At 39.4% G+C, this 21,074-nt stretch overlaps 1 protein-coding gene across 3 annotated transcripts in view; it reads right to left on the bottom strand.

The window, feature by feature from the left end:
- Window positions 1–21,074, bottom strand: part of LOC104612949 (mediator of RNA polymerase II transcription subunit 33A-like) — a 59,526-nt gene that overhangs the window by 7,380 nt on the left and 31,072 nt on the right. For all 3 annotated transcript variants that reach the window (XM_088888936.1, XM_010280614.3, XM_088888938.1), the window contains 3 exons: window positions 20,145–20,306; window positions 18,392–19,064; window positions 17,918–18,124 (listed from right to left, as the gene is read on the bottom strand). In XM_088888936.1, the coding sequence (XP_088745062.1) occupies window positions 17,918–18,124; window positions 18,392–19,064; window positions 20,145–20,306 (1,042 nt within the window). The remainder of the gene's footprint in view (window positions 1–17,917; window positions 18,125–18,391; window positions 19,065–20,144; window positions 20,307–21,074) is intronic.

The raw sequence follows: 21,074 nt of genomic DNA, 5'->3' as shown, positions 1-21,074 counted from the left end.
GTTCAGCTTCTCGGATCCCATCCCTCCAAGTTCGAACCCAAAGCCTCCAAAAGCATCTTCCTTGGTTATGCACAAACTCAAAAGGGTTATTGCTGTTATGATCCTGTCTCCGGGAGGAAGTTTGTCTCCATGGATGTCACTTTCTTTGAGGGGACACCCTATTATCCTCGGGTTGCCCCTCAGGGGGAGAGTAGTGAGAGTGGGGGTTTGAGTTCTTGTCTTCAGGGGGAGAGCAGTGAGAGTGGGGCAGTTTCTTTACCTATTCCATTGGGTGATGTGAGCTGCAATGGTGAGGGTGGTCAGAGGGATCAGGAGTTGAGGGTTTATCACAAGCGGTGCAGGCAGGTTGATCCCGATCATCAGTAGTCCAGACCAGCTCCAATCTCATCTGCAGCTCCAGGTCCAGATACTTCAGTCCCAGAGCCCACAGAGACTTCCCCTACAGATGATCTTGACCTTCCAATTGCAGTCCGTAAAGGGAAACGGCATTGTACCACATCCACAACCCACTGTATTTCCTATTTTTTATCCTATGATCGCCTATCTCCTACCTACAGGTCCTACCTTAGCTCCATTTCCAATGTCCCTATTCCAAGAACAGTGCAAGAAGCCCTATCCGTCCCTGAATGGAAAGATGCAATGCAAGTTGAGATGGATGCCCTGTTGAAAAACAACACCTGGGAGGTAGTTGATTTGCCAAAAGGAAAGAAACCAGTTAGATGCAGATGGGTATTTACGGTGAAGCATAATGCAGATGGATCTATTGAGAGGTATAAAGCTCGGTTAGTTGCAAGAGGGTTTACACAGACTTATGGCATAGATTACTTGGAGACATTTGCACTGGTAGCCAAGATGACTACTATTCGAGTTCTATTGTCCCTTGCAGCAAGTCACACTTGGCCTTTATACCAAATGGACATGAAAAATGCCTTTCTGAATGGAGATCTGCAGGAAGAAGTTTACATGCGCTTGCCTCCTGGATTCTATGATGCAGAAATAGGTAAGAAGGTCTACCGGCTCAACAAGGCTTTGTATGGTTTGAAACAGTCACCTAGGGCTTGGTTCGATAGATTTAGACTAGCACTTGTGAAGTTTGGATATGTACAGGCCCAGTCAGATCATACCCTATTCATCAAGAGGGTAGAGTCCTCTTTGACACTATTGGCAGCATATGTTGATGATATTGTGGTCACAGGGAATGATAGCCACGAGATTTAGTCTCTTAAACAGCTTCTTCACCAAGAATTTGAGGTGAAGGACCTTGGTGTACTCCGGTATTTTTTGGGTATTGAGGTTGCTAGATCCAAACAGGGGATCTTTATATCTCAGAGGAAATATGTCCTAGACCTGTTGGCAGAAACTGGAAAGTTAGGTGTCAAGCCTGCAGATACACTAATTGAACAGAATCACAGGATTAGTGCCGAGAGTGGGGAGCTTCTTGAAGACAAAGTTATGTTCCAGCAACTGGTAGGAAAGCTCCTATATCTCTGCCTCACTTGGCCAGATATTACTTATGCTGTTAGTGTTGTCAGCTAGTACATGCATTCTCCTAGAACCACACATCTTCTTGCGGCAGAAAAAATCTTAGCCTACTTGAAGAGATGCCCAGGTAGGGGTATACTTTTCAAGAACAACAATCACATGAAGGTGGCTGGGAATGTTGATGATAGAAGGTCTACCTCAGGATATTGTGCCCTTGTGGGAGGAAACCTTGTCTCCTGGAGAAGTAAGAAACAAAGTGTTGTCTCTCGGTCAAGTGCTGAAGCAGAATACAGGTCCATGGCCAATAGAGTGGCTGAAATCCTATGGCTAAGATCTCTACTTGAGGAGTTGGGTATTGAGTATGAGAAGCCCCTGATGTTGTACTGTGATAATCAAGCCGCCATTAATATAGCACATAATCCAGTACAGCATGACAGAACCAAACACATTGAAGTTGACCGCCATTTTGTGTGAGAGAGGTTCTCATCTCAAGAAGTATGCCTCCCTTACATCACATCCAGTATGCAACTAGCAGATATCCTCACTAAAGCCGTATCAAGAAAGAAGCTAGAGGCGGGTCTATCCAAGTTGGGAATGATGAACATATACTCCCAACTTGAGGGGGAGTGTAGAGAACATTGATGTGGGCCCCACAGATGTGGTCCCACTCTGTCCGTAGGGTAGAATGTATCTAGTCACAACTGTGGTTATTTTACTATTCTATTATTTCTAGTTTCAGTTCTATATTGTTTGTTATTTGTTAGCAGTTATGATGTAAACACCAAGGGCAGATATGTCCTTTCATGTAACTAGCATAACCTATATATATTAACTTAAAGTGGCGGCGGCAGAACATTGACATTCTGTTCTTCTCAAAAACTGTGTTCTATTGCTCTTTCACCACTCTTTCTTCTACTTCTTCTTCACTTTCTCTTCTCATCGAACCTGAAATCTCTTAGTGGTCAAGACTGAATAGCAGTCTTGAAAACCTACACCTTGTATACCATTTAAATTTCTTGATATCACCTCTATAATATCAGGGAACAGAATCCGGGTTTTTGCAGCCATCCCACCACCACCTTGGGATCTCCTTCTATTATCAAATTTACTAGGCTAAGCTGGTGAGCATCTGAATTCCTTGTAATGCAGCAAGCAGTTCTGCCCTAGTAGAATCTCGGTTTATATATATATATATCTTTGAAGGGCTACACAACAGGGGGTAGCCCATCCCCCAATGGCCCAACCCATAACCCTCCCAACCCAGCTGCAGGCGGGATTTGATCCCAAATCTTTGCTATGACCAGCAGGAGACCTTGCCAACCAGCTGGTTGGCACCTTGCCCCTAATAGAATCTCCTTCCCCCACCAGTCCTGAGAAAAGTGCCAAGATGTTCACATCCTTGTTCCTCACCACCCCACCCACACCAGACTGGCCTGGATTTCCTTGATTGCTTCCATTGAAATTCAGTTTTAAGCACTCTTATGGAGGTGGTGTCCAGTCTAAATGTGTTCTAACCGATGAACCCCTCCATTTTGCCCATACAACATAGCTGGCCTTACAAACATTTTAGAGAATTTCTTTTTAGTTGAAGTGGTATTTGCTTATCACATAAGACTCCAGATGCACTCTTCCATTTTACCCATCTTGCTCTAATTCTATGGGCGTTTCAAAAAGCTTGTCTACAACAGGACAATTATTTCCTAATGGGCATAATAAGCTTCACTCCACTAGAATACAGCATTATCCTATTTACTGGTTGGCAATTATTTCCTAAGGTCTCCGCTATGACCAGCAGGAGACCTTATCAACCAGCTGGTTGGCACCTTGCAACATGTAGTGTTTCTCTAGAAGAAAAGCTCAGGAAGAATATGAGAAAATGCAAAACGACAGAGTCATCAATGGATCAAAGTCAACAAGATCCACACAACATTCTGACTATATATATTAAAGGAAAGCCCTCAGACTAGAGGACTTATCCTTCAGACACATGGCATTCTATTTTTTCACGAAATAGCATCTAAGAAGTGGGTGTTTCCATGTTACAAACCCACATATTTACTTTTCTAAAAAAAGGTATTTATTGTAAGAGTGGTGGGGTCCACTTATCATTCTAATTGAATTTTAATCAAACACAAATTCTTAATTGACAAAGTCTCTATCAATTCTAATGGAGGGAGAAGGGTAACAATGATTCCAGCTTAACACCCTTTCCCTTTTTACTATTTCTTGTGATTTCTTGAAGATGACCTTAAAGGGTCAAACAGTGAAGATCAAAATTGCGTACCATAAAAAAGGTAGATTTTCTTCACAACAGAACCTGTTGTCAAGGTTGGTGAAACAAGATACCCTGCTCTAAAAAGGTTCTTTCATTTTATGGCTCGAGTTTTGCTTGCAAATAGAAAGATTTTATAATCTGTTCTGCAAAAGGGATTGAAAATTTTCAAGCTTTTCAAAATATAAATAATGAAATCCCATATGCCAGGCCACAATAATTTTATAGCCTCTTTTCTATCCTATCCCTATTCTGAAGATAAATAAAAAAAAACATTCAAATCAAATGATCAATAGTCAAAGAAAAAATGATTTCAAGGCAGTGCTTGGTTTTGAGATAGAGGAATGGGAGAGTTCGTGGAGATAGGCCGCTGGAGGAAAACTCTGAAGATTGAAGTTAAGGAGCTGCTATTCGAGGAACAGAAATTAAAAGGTCAGCTGAGATTGAAAATCAGGGAAGCAAAGAAAGGGATGGTGCTACTAGAAGGATTGGGGGTGATTGAAGGGTTCAAGGAGTTCGTGGGAGGTGTAAGTAAAAAAGGGTAAACAAAATGGCTGGAAAGAGTTTCTCTCTGAAACTGGAAGAAGATTTGTAGTAGAATGTAAGAGAAATTATAAAGGTTCTTTCATATCTTTGACAGAATTTTTTGGCAAGGGTAGGAAGCAGATGGTCTGTTTCCCAGAGGGAAGGAAAAGTCAGGGCTGGAAGGAAGTTTATGGGGCATTATGTGAACTGCTGCAATGGTGGACTGCTAAAAGAGAAGCAGACTTAACAGAAAAAGGGAAGATAAATAGATCTACTAGCCAGGAGAGCAAGAATAAGCTAGAGCCTCTTTTAGTGACAGCTGGAGCAGGTAAACACAGAATGGGAGCAAATCTAGAGAGACAAGACTGGGAATGCAAACTGGTAGTTAAAGCATCTACTTGGATTGTAGATTGGAGGAAAGTTGCAGATGTGTTAACAGCAAGTTTGAAGTTGAAGAGTATGCTTATCTTAACCCCCTTTGAGAAAGATAAGGCTCTGCCGGACTTGACTGAGAACAGAGTAGAAATTGAGGCCTTAAATCTCCAAACTGATTTTGGAAATTTCACAATATCAAGGTGGTGTCCAGGGTCAAACTCCAAAGATGTTTATGTTAACCATCTATTTTCTTCCTCTTTGAGCTCAGCAGACTGATTAGCAGGTAATGCGACTTCTGTGCATGTTGGAGGTTCTAAGCATTGGACTGCGACGACAAGGTTAAGAAAATCGTCGCCCGAAAAGCGCAACCCAAGGTGTGTGAGACGAAGTGATCCAGAGGTGAGAAGGAAGGACTTCCCTGAGTTTGAAGACCCTAGTGATTCAGAATCAGACGATTCAGTGAGTCTGGATAGCATCGACCTAAGCAGATCGAAGGACATTTCTGAGGAAGACAACTTCAGAACGGAAGTCTTATTTCTGGAGGAAGAGGGAGATGGTTCTCAACGCTTTGAGGGAGAACCGAAGTTTCTGAAGGATCGGCGGAAGGCTACTACGGATAGGACCCAGGTTCTGTCTTTACCCGCAAGGGAGGCCAGCCCGGTAGCCCAGACGTACAGGTTTTTGGTTTGGAAGGGAAAGACTACCGAAATAGCCTGTAATGTATCGCCTGAAGCCAGACAGCAGTGGAAGCCCAACTCAATTGCGGAAGGTGGCAAGGTGTTGATCTCCTATGAAAATTCTCCTATGCAGTTCAGACCACAGGAAACAGGGTTAGACTTGCTTTCCTACACCGGTCTCACTCCCTTGGAAGAAGCTCATATGGTCCCCAACAATGCAGGTATTTTTGTTCTTTCGGATTTAGTTACTGATACTCTTCCTGTGGTTGAAACAGATACTCCAGCATCCCGAGAGGATTTATTAGGCAGAAAGGAAAGCAGAGAGATGATTATGGGTGAAGGTGAGAGGAGTGAGGGAGAGTTGGAGGTTAAGAGAAAGCGGGAGGAAGAGTTAGAAAGAATATGGGAGCAGATCTGTGCATTATTGGAGGATTATAAAGCAAAGGAGGGGTAAGAAGGCGGGGAACATGAAGCAAACCCTCAGATTATGGAGTGCTACAGAAGCCCTAGGTTGGGGGGGGGGGGGAGGTGGCCCAAGTGGATGGAATCAGTGGGCCGGCTAAAAAGATAGAAGGGATTGTCCAAAGGAAAAAGAAAAAGAGATCAGAAGTGGTCGGATATTGAGGGTGATATTGAGTTTAGTGAAAGGGGAGAGAAAAGGAAGGGTTCTGTGTGAGACAAAACCAGTTTAGATAGGGGTGTCAGAAAGGAGTTTTATAATGAAAATCATTAGTTGGAATGCGAGAGGGTTGGGGAGTGCAAGAAAAAGAATGGCAATTAAAGACCTGCTTAGAAGAGAGAAACTTGACATTGTCATGTTACAGGAAACCAAGTTGGCAGATTTGGATAGAAGATGGGTCAGAAGTGTGTGGAAATCAAGAGGAGTCTGTTGGACTTTAGCTCCTTCTTGGGGAGCCTCGGGAGGGATAGCTACCTTGTGGAGGGAGGATGTTGTAGAATCAGTGGAAGAACTTATAGACAGATTCTCCGTGTCTTTAAAATTCAAAAATGTGGAAGATGGATTCACTTGGGTGATAACTAATGTCTATGGGCCAAATAGTTATAGAGAAAGGAAAGAAATGTGGGAGGAGTTGTATGGAATACAAGGCTTGTGGGACGGTCCGTGGTGCCTGGGGGGATTTCAATGTAATCAAGTTTTGTAATGAATCAAATAATCCCCAAAGAACGATTGCTACAAGCATGAGAAATTTTAATGATTTAATTAACGCATGTGGTTTAAAGGAATTACCCCTCCTACAAGCTAATTTTACATGGTCTAATTTTCAAGAAAACCCCTTGTGCTCCAAACTTGATAGGTTCCTTTTTAATGTAGAGTGGGAGGATCATTGGGGGAATTTGGTGGCTAGATCTCTTTCTAGAGTTACGTCTAATCACTGCCCTATCCTATTAGGTCAAGAAACTTTAGGCTTTGGACCTCGACCATTTAGATTTGAGAATATGTGGTTGACTCATCCGGATTTTGTACGTCTGGTGGGTGAATGGTGGAATGAAGAGTTGGGAGGGGTAAAGTGGAAAGGTGTAAGGTTCCACAAAAAGTTGAAGAGATTGAGAGCCAAGATTAAAGAGTGGAATCGAGAGTAGTTTGGAAGGATAGAGGATCAAAAGAATAATCTGTTGTCCAGGATTGAGGATCTAGACTCCAAAGAATTTCAACGAATCATGAATGAGCAAGAAAAGAATTTGAGAAGAAGCTTAAAAAAGGAATTGGAAGAAGTTCTTCTTAGGGAGGAGATTTCCTAGAGGCAAAAGTCTAGGCATAAATGGATCAAAGAAGGGGATGGCAATACAAAATTTTTCCATGCATTGGCTAATGGTAGGAGAAGAAAAAACTGTGTGACCAAATTAGAAGTGGATGGAGAGGAAGTAACACACCAAGATGAGATAGCCAAAGTGTTGGTGGATCACTTTAAATCAATTGTAGGGAAGCCATTGAATAATAGACCTAGGCTGGAAGGACTAGATTGGCCTAGATTGTCTGAAGAGCAAGCAATCTGGTTGGAGAGGAGCTTTGAAGAAGAGGAAATTAGGCAAGCAGTTTTTTCTATGGACAGATCCAAAACTCTTGAGCCAGATGGATTCACCATGGTTTTTTATCAAGATTGTTGGAATGTGGTAAGAGAAGATCTTTGTGCTGTGTTTAAGGAATTTGAGGACAACAACAAAGTAAGCCCGGGAGTCGATGCTACTTTCATAGCTTTAATCCCTAAGAAGAAAGAAGCAAAAAATCCTAAAGATTTTAGGCCGATCAGCTTGCTGACTAGCCTTTACAAGATCCTGGCTAAAATGTTATCTTTGAGGATTAAAGTAGTGCTACCCTCCACCATCAGTCAAGCCCAAGGAGCATTCGTGCAAGGGAGCCAAATAACAGTTCAGATCCTAATAGCTAATGAGTGTGTGGAGGATATGAGAAAGTCTGAAAATCAAGGTTTTGTTTGCAAGTTGGATTTAGAAAAGGCCTATGATTTGGTGGATTGGAGTTTTTTATTAGAGGTCCTAGGGTGTTGTGGCTTTGGAGCTAGATGGCGTAATTGGATAAAGGGCTGCATAAGTTCTTGCCATTTTTCGGTCTTGGTTAATGGGGTAGTGAAGGATTTCTTCCCAGCTGTTAGAGGATTAAGGCAAGGTGACCCCCTTTCCCCTTTCCTTTTCACCTTAGTTGCAGATGTGTTCAACGGGTTGATTTCTAAGGCAGAGTTGGAAGGAGTAGTGAGAGGTTGGAAGATAGGAAGAAATGGAATCAAGGTGACCCACTTACAATTTGCTGATGACCTAATAATTTTTTGTGAAGGGGGCAATAGGGGAACAACCAAGAATCTTAAGTCTCTGATAAAACACTGAGAGAGAGTTTCAAATCTGAAAATAAACTTGGATAAGAGTTGTGTGGTGCGTGTGAATTTGGATGAGAGGGCTATTGAGTCTATGGCTGAGTGTCTAGGTTGTCCCATCTCCTCCTAGCCCTTACAGTATTTAGGTCTCCCACTAGGAGCAAACCCTAAGGAGAGTAGCTTTTGGGCCCCGGTTCTAGAAAAGTTTGAGAAAAGGTTAGCCTCGTGGAAAAGGAACTATATTTCATTAGGGGGTAGAGTAACATTACTGAAAGCTTCCTTAGCAAACTTGCCTGTATACTACTTCTCTGTGTTTAGGAAAGAGGAGGGTGGGTTGGGTTTAGGAAAATTTTGGAGAGATTAATGAGAAATTTTCTTTGGGAGCCAGGGGAGGATAAAAAGGATCATTTAATAAACTGGGGAATAGTATGCAGGAGGAAAGAGGAGGGTGGGTTGGGTTTAGGAAATTTAGTTTTGAAGAATAAAACTCTCTTAAGTAAATGGTTGTGGAGGTGGCCTTAGAACAGGAGAGACTGTGGCATGAGGTGATCGAGAGTATACATGGCAGTTTGGGAAATGGATGGGATGCTGGTGTATCGCGTCGAGCCACATTGGCAACTCCTTGGAAAGCAATTCAAAGTATCCTTCATTTTTTCCTGAACTTTATCAAGTATGATGCCAATTCTGGTTCTACTGTTTTATTTTGGGAAGACATCTGGGTGGGCAATTCTGCCCTTAAGGACAGTTTCCCTTCTCTTTATTCCCTATCTTGTCACAAGAATAAAGCAATCTCACACTTTCTTCAAACTTCTGCTTCTCCTTCCTCTCTGAATTGGGACTTTATCAGGTATGATGTCAATTCTGGTTCTTCTGTTTTATTTTGGGAAGACATCTGGGTGAGCAATTCTGCCCTTAAGGACAGTTTCCCTTCTCTTTATTCCCTGTCTTGTCACAAGAATAAAGCAATCTCACACTTTCTTCAAACTTCTGCTTCTCCTTCCTCTCTGAATTGGGACTTTGGGTTTCATCGAGGCCTGAGGGATCATGAGCTTGTTTGTGTTTCAGACCTCTTGTCACTACTTGGAAGTGTCTGTATGGACCCTCTCAGATCTGATGTAAGAATTTGGTCCCCTAATCCAAAAGGTTACTTCACGTGTGCCTCATTTTTTAAGTCTCTTTGCTATTCCTTGGGACAGTTGGGTTTTCCAGCTAAGGAGATTTGGTCTAGACCTATACCTCCTAAAATAATAATTTTCTGTTGGGAGGTGTTCTATAGGAAAATCAACACTTCAGACCTACTGCAGAAGAGGCGGCCTTCCATGTGCTTGTCTCCTAACTGGTGTGTACTTTGCAGGGCTAATGGTGAGGATTGCTCTCACTTACTTTTAACCTGTTCCTTTTGTGTTGTTATTTGGAGCTGGATCTTTGCCTTGTTTGGGTGCAGGTGGAACTTGGCTACAACTGTAGATCAGCTCTTTGACTCCTCCTTTGTGTGGCCCACAAAGGTTGGTAAAACAATGTGGAGATGCATTAGAGCTGCAGCTCTATGGACAATTTGGGAAGAAAGAAATGCGAGGATTTTCCAAGAGAATGAGAGAAATATTCAGAATGTAAAGGACTGCATTTTGACCAGGACAATCCATTGGCTCAGATCTTTGGAATCCTTTAAAATATTCTCATTTGATGACATATGGAGGAATTGGAGAGTTGTGGCTAGTAGTAGTACAAGGAAGAGAAGGGTACCAACAGTATGGGTGCCTCCTCCTGAAGGCTGGGCAAAGCTGAATTTTGATGGTAGCAGCCAAGGAAATCCAGACCCTTTAGGAATAGGAGGGGTGTTGAGAGATAAAGACAGCAATATCTTAGCTTTATTCTCTGGCTCCGTGGGTATAGGAGACTCTATTAGAGCTGAGCTTCTAGCGGCGGTACAAGGTATTCAGACTGCAGATCAGTTAGGAGTTCAGAATTTGCTTATTGAAGGAGATTCCAAAGTTGTTGTGGGTTGGTTAAAGAATCCAGATTCAGTTATTTGGTGCTACAGGGACATTATTAGAAAAGTTAAGTGGTATTCAAGGAACATGATTGTTAATTCTCAGTGGGTGGGTAGAACAGCTAATGCCATAGTGGATGGATTAGCTAAGCAAGGGGTATCAAGGGAACTTCTATTCTGGGTAGCTCTGTAATCTTTTTTCTGAGCTCAATGTAATACTTTGTTGTTGGTAAGGAGAGGTACCAGCTCGTGCCTCTCCTCGGGCAGTCTGTTTTTGTAACATCATTTTATTATATCTGAATAAATTACCATTCATTTATCAAAAAAGAAAAAATGATTCCCAGGTCCAACTGTTATAACACCAAGATAAAAAAAACAACAGGAAATACTTAAAGTAATTTTATCAATTAATCTCAAAGAAAAAAAAAGGAAAACCATGGTTCGGTATTACAGTGAGGTCCAAGTAACCACTTCTTACTCATTTCTCCTAACGGCACTTGTTGCTTGTGTGTGATGAAAAATAGTCTTAAGATCATCACCATGCTGTTTTATGTACAGAGACCACTTCCCACATTATACATCTTTGAACTGGACTGTTTATGTTTAGTTAATCAACCACAAACCCGTTAAATCCCAAAACCCTATTGATGGTCAGAACCATTAATGGATAAAGAGACATAGTCAGATGGTTGTTTACGGATCAAATTGTTTGAACTGAACATTCAAACCATTAAATCATTACCTGGATGACAAAACGGTTCAGTCTTTAAAACATGGAAACACATACAGAGCATATGAGGAAGAAGATTGCATATACGACGGATGGTAGAAGCCTAGAAGGGGATAGAAAATTGTGTGTAAAGAAAAAGTATGAGAATTCTTTCATGGAAAAAATAGAAAAAAGTATGGGATGTTAGAAGAAATAGTTTGGATAACGGCTGAGTTACGTCCGAAGATTCTTTTTCTTTTCCTTTGAGGTTTTGTTTGGTTGGGTTTTGAAAAAAAATGTTACTTTGGAAAATGTAGAGAAAATGATTGACCAGCTTGTGGTCCCACCTCTTCATATGTTTCCTCTGATTATAGTGCTGTTAGAATGTTTTTTTCAGTTGTTTCTAGTGACAGGGGTATTCCTGCCATTGTACCTCTTTTATTATATGCCTAATATAAATAGCACTTGGGGCAGCAGACTAAAGTAGTCTGAGCCCTTCTTTTCTCTTCTATTCTTTCTTCCTCCTCTCTTCTTCCTTTCTCTTCTCTTCATCTCCGTTTTCTTCTTTTCTGATTACTAAACAGGTCTGAACCTCATTGGTTTCAGACAACTTGGTATCAGAGCAGGCCTAAGACTGATTAGGGCTCTCATGTAGGTGTAGTCCAGCCGACTACATGAGAGCATTTCTAGTGCTGGTAATTTCAGCTTAATTCGCTTGGTTCTTGGAGGTCATTGGTGATTGAAGAAGGTGCCCAAGGTTCAGAAAACTTGGAGAGCTGTCCGGTGACCAGGAAGAATCAGAGAAAACAGGTTGGTTTCTGATTTAGGGCTTAAATCAGAGATTGGGAGTGGCACTCAATATTTTCTGGGTTATTTTTCATTTCTTTTTGGATTGACAGACGTCTGAATTTTTCTTTTTTTTTGAATCCTCTGAGAGGTTTAGACTACTTTAGTCTGCTGCCCCAAGTGCTATTTATATTAGGCTATAATAAAAGAGGTACAATGACAGGAATACCCCTGTCACTAGAAACAACTCAAAAAAACATTCTAACAGTACCATAATCAGAGGAAACATATGAAGAGGTGGGACCACAAGCTGGTCAATCATTTTCTCTACAGAAAATATTTGTATTTTTAGTATTCAATTGTAAACAAAATGGAAATACACAAATAAATTGGATAAATAAATAAAGAGTTTAGTAATATATAAATAATTAAATATTGTTCTATAGTATTTAAATAATAAGTATATTAGTAGTAAAATAGCAGAAATATGGAGGACGAATAGAGAAGAGAGAAGAGAGAAAGGGAGAAGAGAGGAGATTTGAGAGCAGCAACATTTCTGGCAACGCCAGATTTTATTAGTATATATAGGCTATAGGGTGAAAATAATAAAAAGGAAAAAATACATTACTGCCCTTGCAACACATACAATACAAAATATTAACTATTCTAACACTCCCCCTCAAGTTGGAACATATATGTCAATCATTCCCAACTTGTACACAAATCATTATGCCGCAAGTGATGAAGGCTCTTGGTGAAGATATCTGAAGTTGTTCTTCTGAGCTAACTTAGGGAGTGCACACTTCTCCACTCACAGGTTTCTCCCTAATAATGTCCACTTTCATATGTTTTGTCTTATCATGGAGGACTAGGTTGGCTGTAATGTTGATGACAGCTTTGTTGTCACAATAGAGTGACATGGGACTGTCAACTGCAAAGCCCAATTCACCTAACGGGTTCTTTATCCACATTGTTTCAGCAAATGCATGGGACATAGCTCTATGTTATGCTTCAGCACTAGACCTGGCCACCACACTTTGTTTTTTACTTCTCCAGGTGACTAAGTTTCCTCCCACAAAAGTACAATATAAAACAATGTCAAGTTTAGTCATGGACAGATATAAAAGTCTCCCTACAAGTCTTTGGAACTTCTTCACATCTTTTATAGCCTCCCCCTGACTGTCACCCAATCGATGATTAGGGTCAATGGATGAATCAATTGGCTTCACTCCTAACTTGCCTGTGTCCTCTAATAGATCTAGGACATATTTCCTTTGAGAAATAAAGATGCCCTTTTGAGAGCAAGCAACTTCAATCCCAAGGAAATATTGTAAGGGACTTAGATCTTTCACCTCAAACTGAGTGGATAAGAATTCCTACAACTTCAGTATTTCAATTTTCCAATCCCCTGTGACCACTATGTCATCAACAATATACTATTAAAGATACATTTTTTCCTTCGCCTTCTTTGCAAACAATGTATGATCTCATTGACATTGTTTAAACCCCATCTGTTATACAGCCAAGTGAAACCTACCGAACCAGGCCCGAGGTGACTACTTCAACCCATATAATGATTTTTTTTAACCTGCACACCTTCTGCTCACTACCTTTGACACAAAAACTGGGAGGTTGAGTCATGTACACCTCCTCCTCTAGATCACCATTCAAGAATGAATTTTTGATGTTCAATTGGTGAAGACTCCAATCAAGATTAGCTACCAGCGAAAGGAGGATTCTGATAGAGTTCATCTTGGCTACTAGGGCGAAGGTCTCCACAAAGTCCACTCCATACACTCGTGTAAACCCTTTTGCCACCAATCTGGCTTTGTATCTTTCTATTGTACCATCAACCCTATGCTTCACTGTGAATACCCACTTACCCACCAATCTGGCATTAATTTTTTCCTTCATTACATTTGTCCATTCAGGTATGGATAAAGCTTATGTCACATTCTTAGGAATAGAAATGCTGTCAATGGAGGTAAGAAAAACACGATATGAAGGTGAAATATAATCATAGAAAACAAAGTGAGAGATAGGATTATTAGTAATACAAGATCTAACACCCTTTCTCTTAGTAATATGAACATCAAGATCATCAAATAGTAGGGTGATCAATATCAAGAGGGTCAGACATATCAATAGGAACAAAAGTACCTAGCTAAGGAGGATCTGCCTCTAGAGAATTTGATGATGCTGGTAGCATAGTTTTAGGCTTCACGGCTCTTGAACCCTACCAACCCTTGCGGTAACGGAGAAAAACACGGAATGGAGGAGAATAAGGAAGAGAAGGAAGCTGAACCTGAGTGTGTTTCTCCTCAACCCTACTCTCCCCCTGAGGAGAAATAGGGAAGAATGGTTTACTCTAAAAAAAAAAAGATACATCCATGGAGATATAGTACTTGCAGGAAGTAGGACTAAAGCATTGGTAGCTCTTTTGAGAGAAAGGGAAACCTAGAAAGACACAAGGGAGATCACGAGGGTCAAGCTACCACGAGTAAGAGATAAGTCATGAACGAAGCAACGACATCCAAAGACAACACCGTTTTGCTTTTTCTTTGATTGATGAAACTTTTATTGTATTAAATTAAAATAAGTGAAAAAACACTACAAGTTTAATTTAATGACCATAACAGTCAACAACACCGTTTTTTTTGAGGTGTTTTAACACAAGAACTTTGGTGAAGAGATCCACACGAAGCAAAGAACTCCGTGAGATACAAAGGGTGGATTCGAGCCGAGCCGAATATCTGGCTATTTGAGCTCAGCTCACCAATAAACTGAGGCTCAAACTCAATTCGAGCTAGAGACTTGAGCTCAAATTCGGCTCGAGTTAAAAGCTCATAAGTTTGAGTTTGGCTCGAGCTTGAACTCACTTGTGAGCCAAACGCTTTATAAAAATAAAAAATTATTTTTTATTTGACATATAAAAACTAAGAATTCTAAAAACTAGTTATTATTATATATATAAAAGCTCAATTAGGCCCGCGAACCTCACGAGCTAAACTTTATTGGGTTCGAGCTTGGCTCGATTAGCAAACGAGCCTATATATTGGGCTCGAAACTTGATTTAAACCGAGCTGAATTGAGCTTTTCATGAGCTGAGCTCGAATATCTCGTGAAAAGCTCAAATTGTGGCCACCCCTAGAGATCACTGTGAAAATACTCCTTTGCGTTGTCTGACTGGAAAAATATGAATCTCAGTCTGGAATTGAGTAAAACCCATGCGTTGGAAATCTTTCACAAGCTTCAGCACTTCATCTCTAGATCACATGGGATAAATCTAGGTATATCTACAGTAGTCATCAGTCAATGTAATGAAATACTAATAGCCAATTTCAAAAGGTAGAGTAACAGAGCCCCGAATATCAGAATAAACAATGTGAAAAGGGAAATTTGGATCTTTTAATTCTTAAAGGAAAAGAACTGCTATAATGTTTGCTCAATTGACACATCTTACACTCCAACTCATTTAATGACAAAGACTTAAATAATTCTGGAAACACAACCTTTAACGACTTAAAAGAAAGACGACCAAGATGACTGTGACATAAGTAGGCTTGACTCTCACTAGATGAACTTAAAGACTTTGTAGCCACAAGACTGGCTTTATTCTCTAACACGTAGAGACCATCCACCATACTTCCTCTACCAGTCATCCTCTGGAGGTCAAATCTTGGAACACACAAGAAGGGAAAAAGGTTACTGAGCAATTCAAAGAATGAATAATGTTGTTGATGGAAAGTAAATTAATAGGCAATTTTGGACCATACAATACATTAGAGAGGGTAGTCAATTATCTAGGAAGATTCAGATGTATGAAATGACACATGGAAGGCAATGGTAGAGTTACCTAATGTAGATGCAAAAAAGGTAGGAGTAGGGCTTGAATCCACCTGACGAAGTGTCCTACTATATAACTCGAAATGCCCACAAAAACAGTTGATAATATCTTCCTTGAAATCAGAACTAGAGGGATGTTCCTAAGATACTGTGAGACAAGTCTCTTGAGAGGCCACATTTGTTGAGTTATATTTCTTTTGATTGTGCTGAACCGACTTCTTTGTTTGATCAGATGCTGATTTTTTACTTAATTCCTTAGCCCACTTAGGCTTTCCATGGAGATCCCAACATGTGTCTCTAGTGTGCCTGGACCGTTGACAATGAGTGCACCTACCAAAGTTTATCTTTGTCTTCCACCCCTTTTGGAAGTCACCCATCTTAAAAGAACCCCCTCCATTCCCACCTGTACCTCCTTTGACTACTAGGACAACTGGCTCCCCCTCTAAACAATTCATCACACTTCTTCTGCTCTCTTCAAATCAGACTAAGGCATGGACCTCCTGGACTAAAGGTAAGTCCTTACTTCCCAAGATTTGTACTCTGATAGACTCATATATAGGATTCATTTCTAAGAGAAAAGCAAATACTCATTGCTGGGAGACAAGGGCTTGTAAGCTTTTGCATCTTCATCACATTTTCAATTCACACTTTGATAATGATCCAACTGTTTCCAGATTGATGTCAGATCTGAGTAATATACTGAGAGACTCCTCCCCCCCTACTTACAAGTGGATGATTCAGCTTGTAATTGGTATATCTTTTCATAGTGCCTCTACTCTGAATAGGTAGACTTTGCTTGTTCCTATATTTCACAAGCTGTTTCAGCCTATATAAATGTTCCTATAGGTGCCTCTGCTCTTAATCCCATTTGTCATGTTCAGAACCTACAGTCTTTGGTTCCTTCACTTTACCATTGATATAGCCTATTTTCCCCTAAAAGTAATGTAGAGTTTAATTCCCCTAGACCACTCAAGGTAATTAAGTCCATCAAAGGGGATTACAGCCATAGGGAAATTCATATCCAGGCTCCAGCCCCCCACTCATTCTATTTTGACCTACACAAACACCAAAAGTTGCAAAGTCTTTAGAGGACATGATCCAATTCACGGCTTAGCTCTAAACACACACCCAAGGATCACTTCTGACACAGACACATACACACTCTACAGTCTGGACACAAACCAGCTCTTCCCCTCCCCCCCCCCCCCCCCCCCCACAAAAAAAAGGGTTGTTTTCAGGTCTGAGTCACAGGTGTTTCCCTTGATCCCAATCTGGAGAACACAGCAAGGAGGAGAAAAAAAATCTGATCAACCTGCTCTCAGGTCCAGTAGTTTTACTCTTATACCATACTAGCAGTAAAATAGAGCAGAAATATGGAGGAAGAAGAGAGAAGAGAGAAGGGAGAAGAGAGGAGAAAGATTTGAGAGCAGCAACAGTTCTGGCGGTGCCAGATTTTATTAGTATATATAAGGTGATAATAATAAAAAGGCAAAAAGAAATTGCTGCCCTTGTGAAACATACAGTAGAAAATACTAACTATTCTAAAAAAGTAAATATCCATAATTAAGTATTAAATAATTATTATTATATAAGAGTTAAATAAATAAGTAATAATTAAAACTTAAATAAATCAAATCACAAGAATTTAGAAGTATTATAAATTACAAGTTAACTATTAATTAATTAAATATTGTTCAATTAATTTATTCTAAACTAAGTGAACAATATTAGTACATTTATTAAGTTAACATAATTAATTAGATGATTTATTAAATGAATAAATTATGATAATTTAAATAGGTTAGTTTGAAAATAAGTTAGCTTATTACTATATTTTACTAAATTTATAATAATCTAAACAAAGATGTGTCCAAGAGTTATTAATTAAAATCTTAACTACCATTAATTTAATATTAGGACAAATTACAAATAGCCATCGAATACTTACAGGGGTAGTGACACTTAGCCCCAATTAGTGTTCCATTAAAAGAAAGAGAAAAAGTACAAACCGAGAGGGTAATAAGGCAGCACCCAGAGAAGAAAGGTGACAAACATAAACATAAATTATCTTATTTATTTTTTTATCAATAATAATTTAACTTATTTATAATGAGTATTTATAATAAGACTCATTATAAAGACTTTCAATTGTGCAGGTCCCAGCTTTTAGATGAAATAGATTGTCAATGACAAATTAAACCTGATTTAATTTTTAAATTAAATAAGAAATTCAAATCAAATATACCATCTAAATAGTGAATCTCGAAACTGATATATAGGTGTAATTGCCCCATACTTAGTATGGGGTCATTCTTTAGTTTGTTAAATAAAATAAAGAAGGGAAGAAGTCAATTATCAAAAAAAAATAATAATAATAATAATAAAGAAGGGAAGAGGTGGTTTATGTACCTGTATAACAGTTAGGAGCATTAATGCCAGCAGCAGCAAGTATTTCTTTTATTTCAGATTCAATTGAAAGAAGATTTGCTGCTGGACTAGGCCATTCTATTCCATTCATTGAAACAAGTTTCCAAATACCACGAGTAATTTCAGCAGAGAAGTAAGTAACAATAGCTGCAAGAGAAGCTGGCAGGAAATCCACAAGGTCACTCAGGCCTGCAAGGCATTCAAATTCTTTAGAGCATATAAATACAAAGTATTATTGAAAAAATTGTATACTTTGCTGGCACTTTCTCCAATATTTTGTAAGGTTTATTCCTTATGCATCTATACATATTTAGCATACTAATTTCATGAAAAAATGGTAGATGAATAGGATAAACAAGAACCTAGCAGCCATCAGAAAAAAAGAAAGAGAACAAAAATGGAAAAACCAACCAGGAAGGAAAAGTGCAGCCATAAGCCCAACACCCTTGGACTAACCTGTTGTCAAGTCTCGTGATGAAAGCCTCCCATGGGCACAGGCAGTTAATACTGCCTCAAGAACAAAAGGTGTAGCTTCCAAAATATCCCATGCAGGGAGCATTGGTCTCTGGTAAGCATCTTCTCCAGCACTTACAGGGGATCCACTCGCACTGTTGCTTGAGGGTGTTGAAGCATTGCCGGACACAGTTCCACCTTTAGTCATTTTCCGGCAAATCATACTTAAAACCTTATTGGCAATTTGGTGAACTGGACTACCACTACAGAGGCCAGAGAGAGTTGAGGCTATACAAGCTTTGTTTTGACAATACCAGGATCGCAGTTTTGGGTAGAAGTCAATGTAAATGGGATAAGCAGATGATGGTTCAGGCAGATTAGAAACTTTCTTAGTGTTGTCCAGGGGCTTAGAATTATGTGGTGCAATGCGACTGTTGCGCAGTAATAAAAGATACTCCAGAGTAAGCTCGGATCCAGTTGTTCCACCATGTTCCGTAATACAGTGCTCATGAGGGGGTCTATAGAATTTCCACAACCGAAGAAGAAGGAGAAATGCACAGGAAAAGGTTGTATAAGCTGAAATCTCATCACCGGTACTTGATTTCTGACATGATGTGGGTACAAGTGATCCAAAAGCTTCACAAAGTGGCATTAATGAAGCTGCAACTTCTGGGACCTGCAGCAATAGAATAGTTTAAAGTAACATCTCTCAAGTATATAAGCTTCAGATTCTGAGGCTGGACTTTGACATAAATACAAAAAGATGAAAATTTTGAAAACATAAAACAAAACAAGAAGTTCTTCTTTGGTCAAGTACCTATAGCATACTTCATAAAAATGGAGCATTCCTTTTTTTCCCTTATTGATAACCTAACCTAGAGAAATCTATAACCAAACACAAGTTGCAACCTTCTCAAGTCAGTCATATTGGAATGGTTGGACCTCACAAATCAAATGGCTGTGGTTAGTTACCAAATTCACAAACTTCTAGCCATAAGCTTTTCAGTATTCAAATCATACAAAACAAGGACTGGATGGATCAAGTCTTCCACTCCCAAGCAAACCTTCCTGGAGAACAACTTGAGGGCTAATAAAGATAAAGAATGCTACCAAAGAGCCCATATGCTAGGTATTTGTATAAGAAAGCATAAAAGCATGCAAAAATGCTATCAAATCATGCCAATAGCATATAACTAGTATGATAGTATCAGAAAGAAGAACTAAGTCAAGGGCTTCTAGTAGTCCCATGAACATGAAATACTTGCAACAATTGCAATTCCTTTGTAATATGAAAAAAATGCCTTAGACAATGCAATTTTTTTTATCAGTAACAGCTAAAATTTCATAAACATGAATAAAAGGACCATGTAGATCATTAGATGCAAATCTGTGCCAAGAACCCTCAGGTATCTGATTAACCCATTGCTAGTCACCCCACTCATTTGCTTTTACAGCATCCTTCTTAGGGAATCAATCCCAGTATGACAAAAGAAAATTTGACCCGAGCCAGCAGATGAAGTCAAGCTATACTAGCAGCAGTGTGGTATTGTGGAGATAGTATTCAACTAAAGTAAGCCTCATCGCAACTATTAAGTATAAGTTACTTTACTGTTGAGGAGTAAATATTTGTTTTCCTTTTTAGAACCATCAAAAAAGATGTTACTTATCTTTTTAGGAAAGCACAAGAAAAGCATAAATGCAGAACAATAATAATATAACCCCACAGATGATGGAACTGAAGCATAACTTCACTTACCAAACCATGCAAAGAGAGAATATGGATAGTATCACTAGAAGACACCCCAAAAAGGATAGCATTCAGCATTGACATATAATCTATTAAATGACTCCCAGGTCCACTAAAATTGGGAGGTATTGGAGGAGATAGAAGCCTGACCACAAAATGCACCACGTGTTCCTATTAAAAAGAGACACAAACTGTAAGGAAAGTACAGAGTAAAGAGTAAAGAATAACCTTATACCTTGCAAATCTTGAATATACAGAATAGCCAATAGTCCATTTTGTCAGTGGTAACCATGGTAATCTAATCATGAAATCTTCTTAATTTCAAACAAACCCACCAGCACAAAATATGAAATATATTGAGCAGATTTGTTTTGGCCAAAATCTGGAATGTTATTAAAGTAATATAAACTCAACAATATAAATATGAATATCCTATAAAATACTAAAAATCATCATCATCCAAGCTTTATCCCAGCTACATGGGGTTGGCAACATGAATCCTGCTTTGCCATTCTGTTTAATACCATCTCCATTGTTAAATTATGAGCACTTAAATAATTTCTAAGTACTCCGATCCAAGTCCTTTTTGTTCTACCCCTAGCCCTTCTAGCCCCTTCAACTTGCAATGAATCATTTCTTCTTATGGGTGTGGTGGTCTTCTGTGCACATGACCAAACCATCTTAGTCTACCTTCTCTCATTTTATCACCTATTGGATCTACTCTTAGGTTCTTTTGAATGACTTCATTTATAATATATCCTTGTTAGTTTTACCATTCATTCATCTCAGCATATGCATTTCTGCCACACTCATTTTTTTGGACATTTTGTTTCTTAACTACCCAACATTCTACTCCATACAACATAGCTGGCCTTACAACTGTTTTATTAAAGAAGAGACAGAAAGATATGAAGAATGGGATGACAATTTATGCTTCTG

This window comes from Nelumbo nucifera, chromosome 5, assembly GCF_055504915.1.
Source record: "Nelumbo nucifera cultivar China Antique chromosome 5, China Antique-T2T, whole genome shotgun sequence".
NCBI lineage: Eukaryota > Viridiplantae > Streptophyta > Magnoliopsida > Proteales > Nelumbonaceae > Nelumbo > Nelumbo nucifera.
The sequence above is the reverse complement of the archived record's forward strand: the minus strand, read 5'-3'. Positions and strand labels throughout refer to the sequence as shown.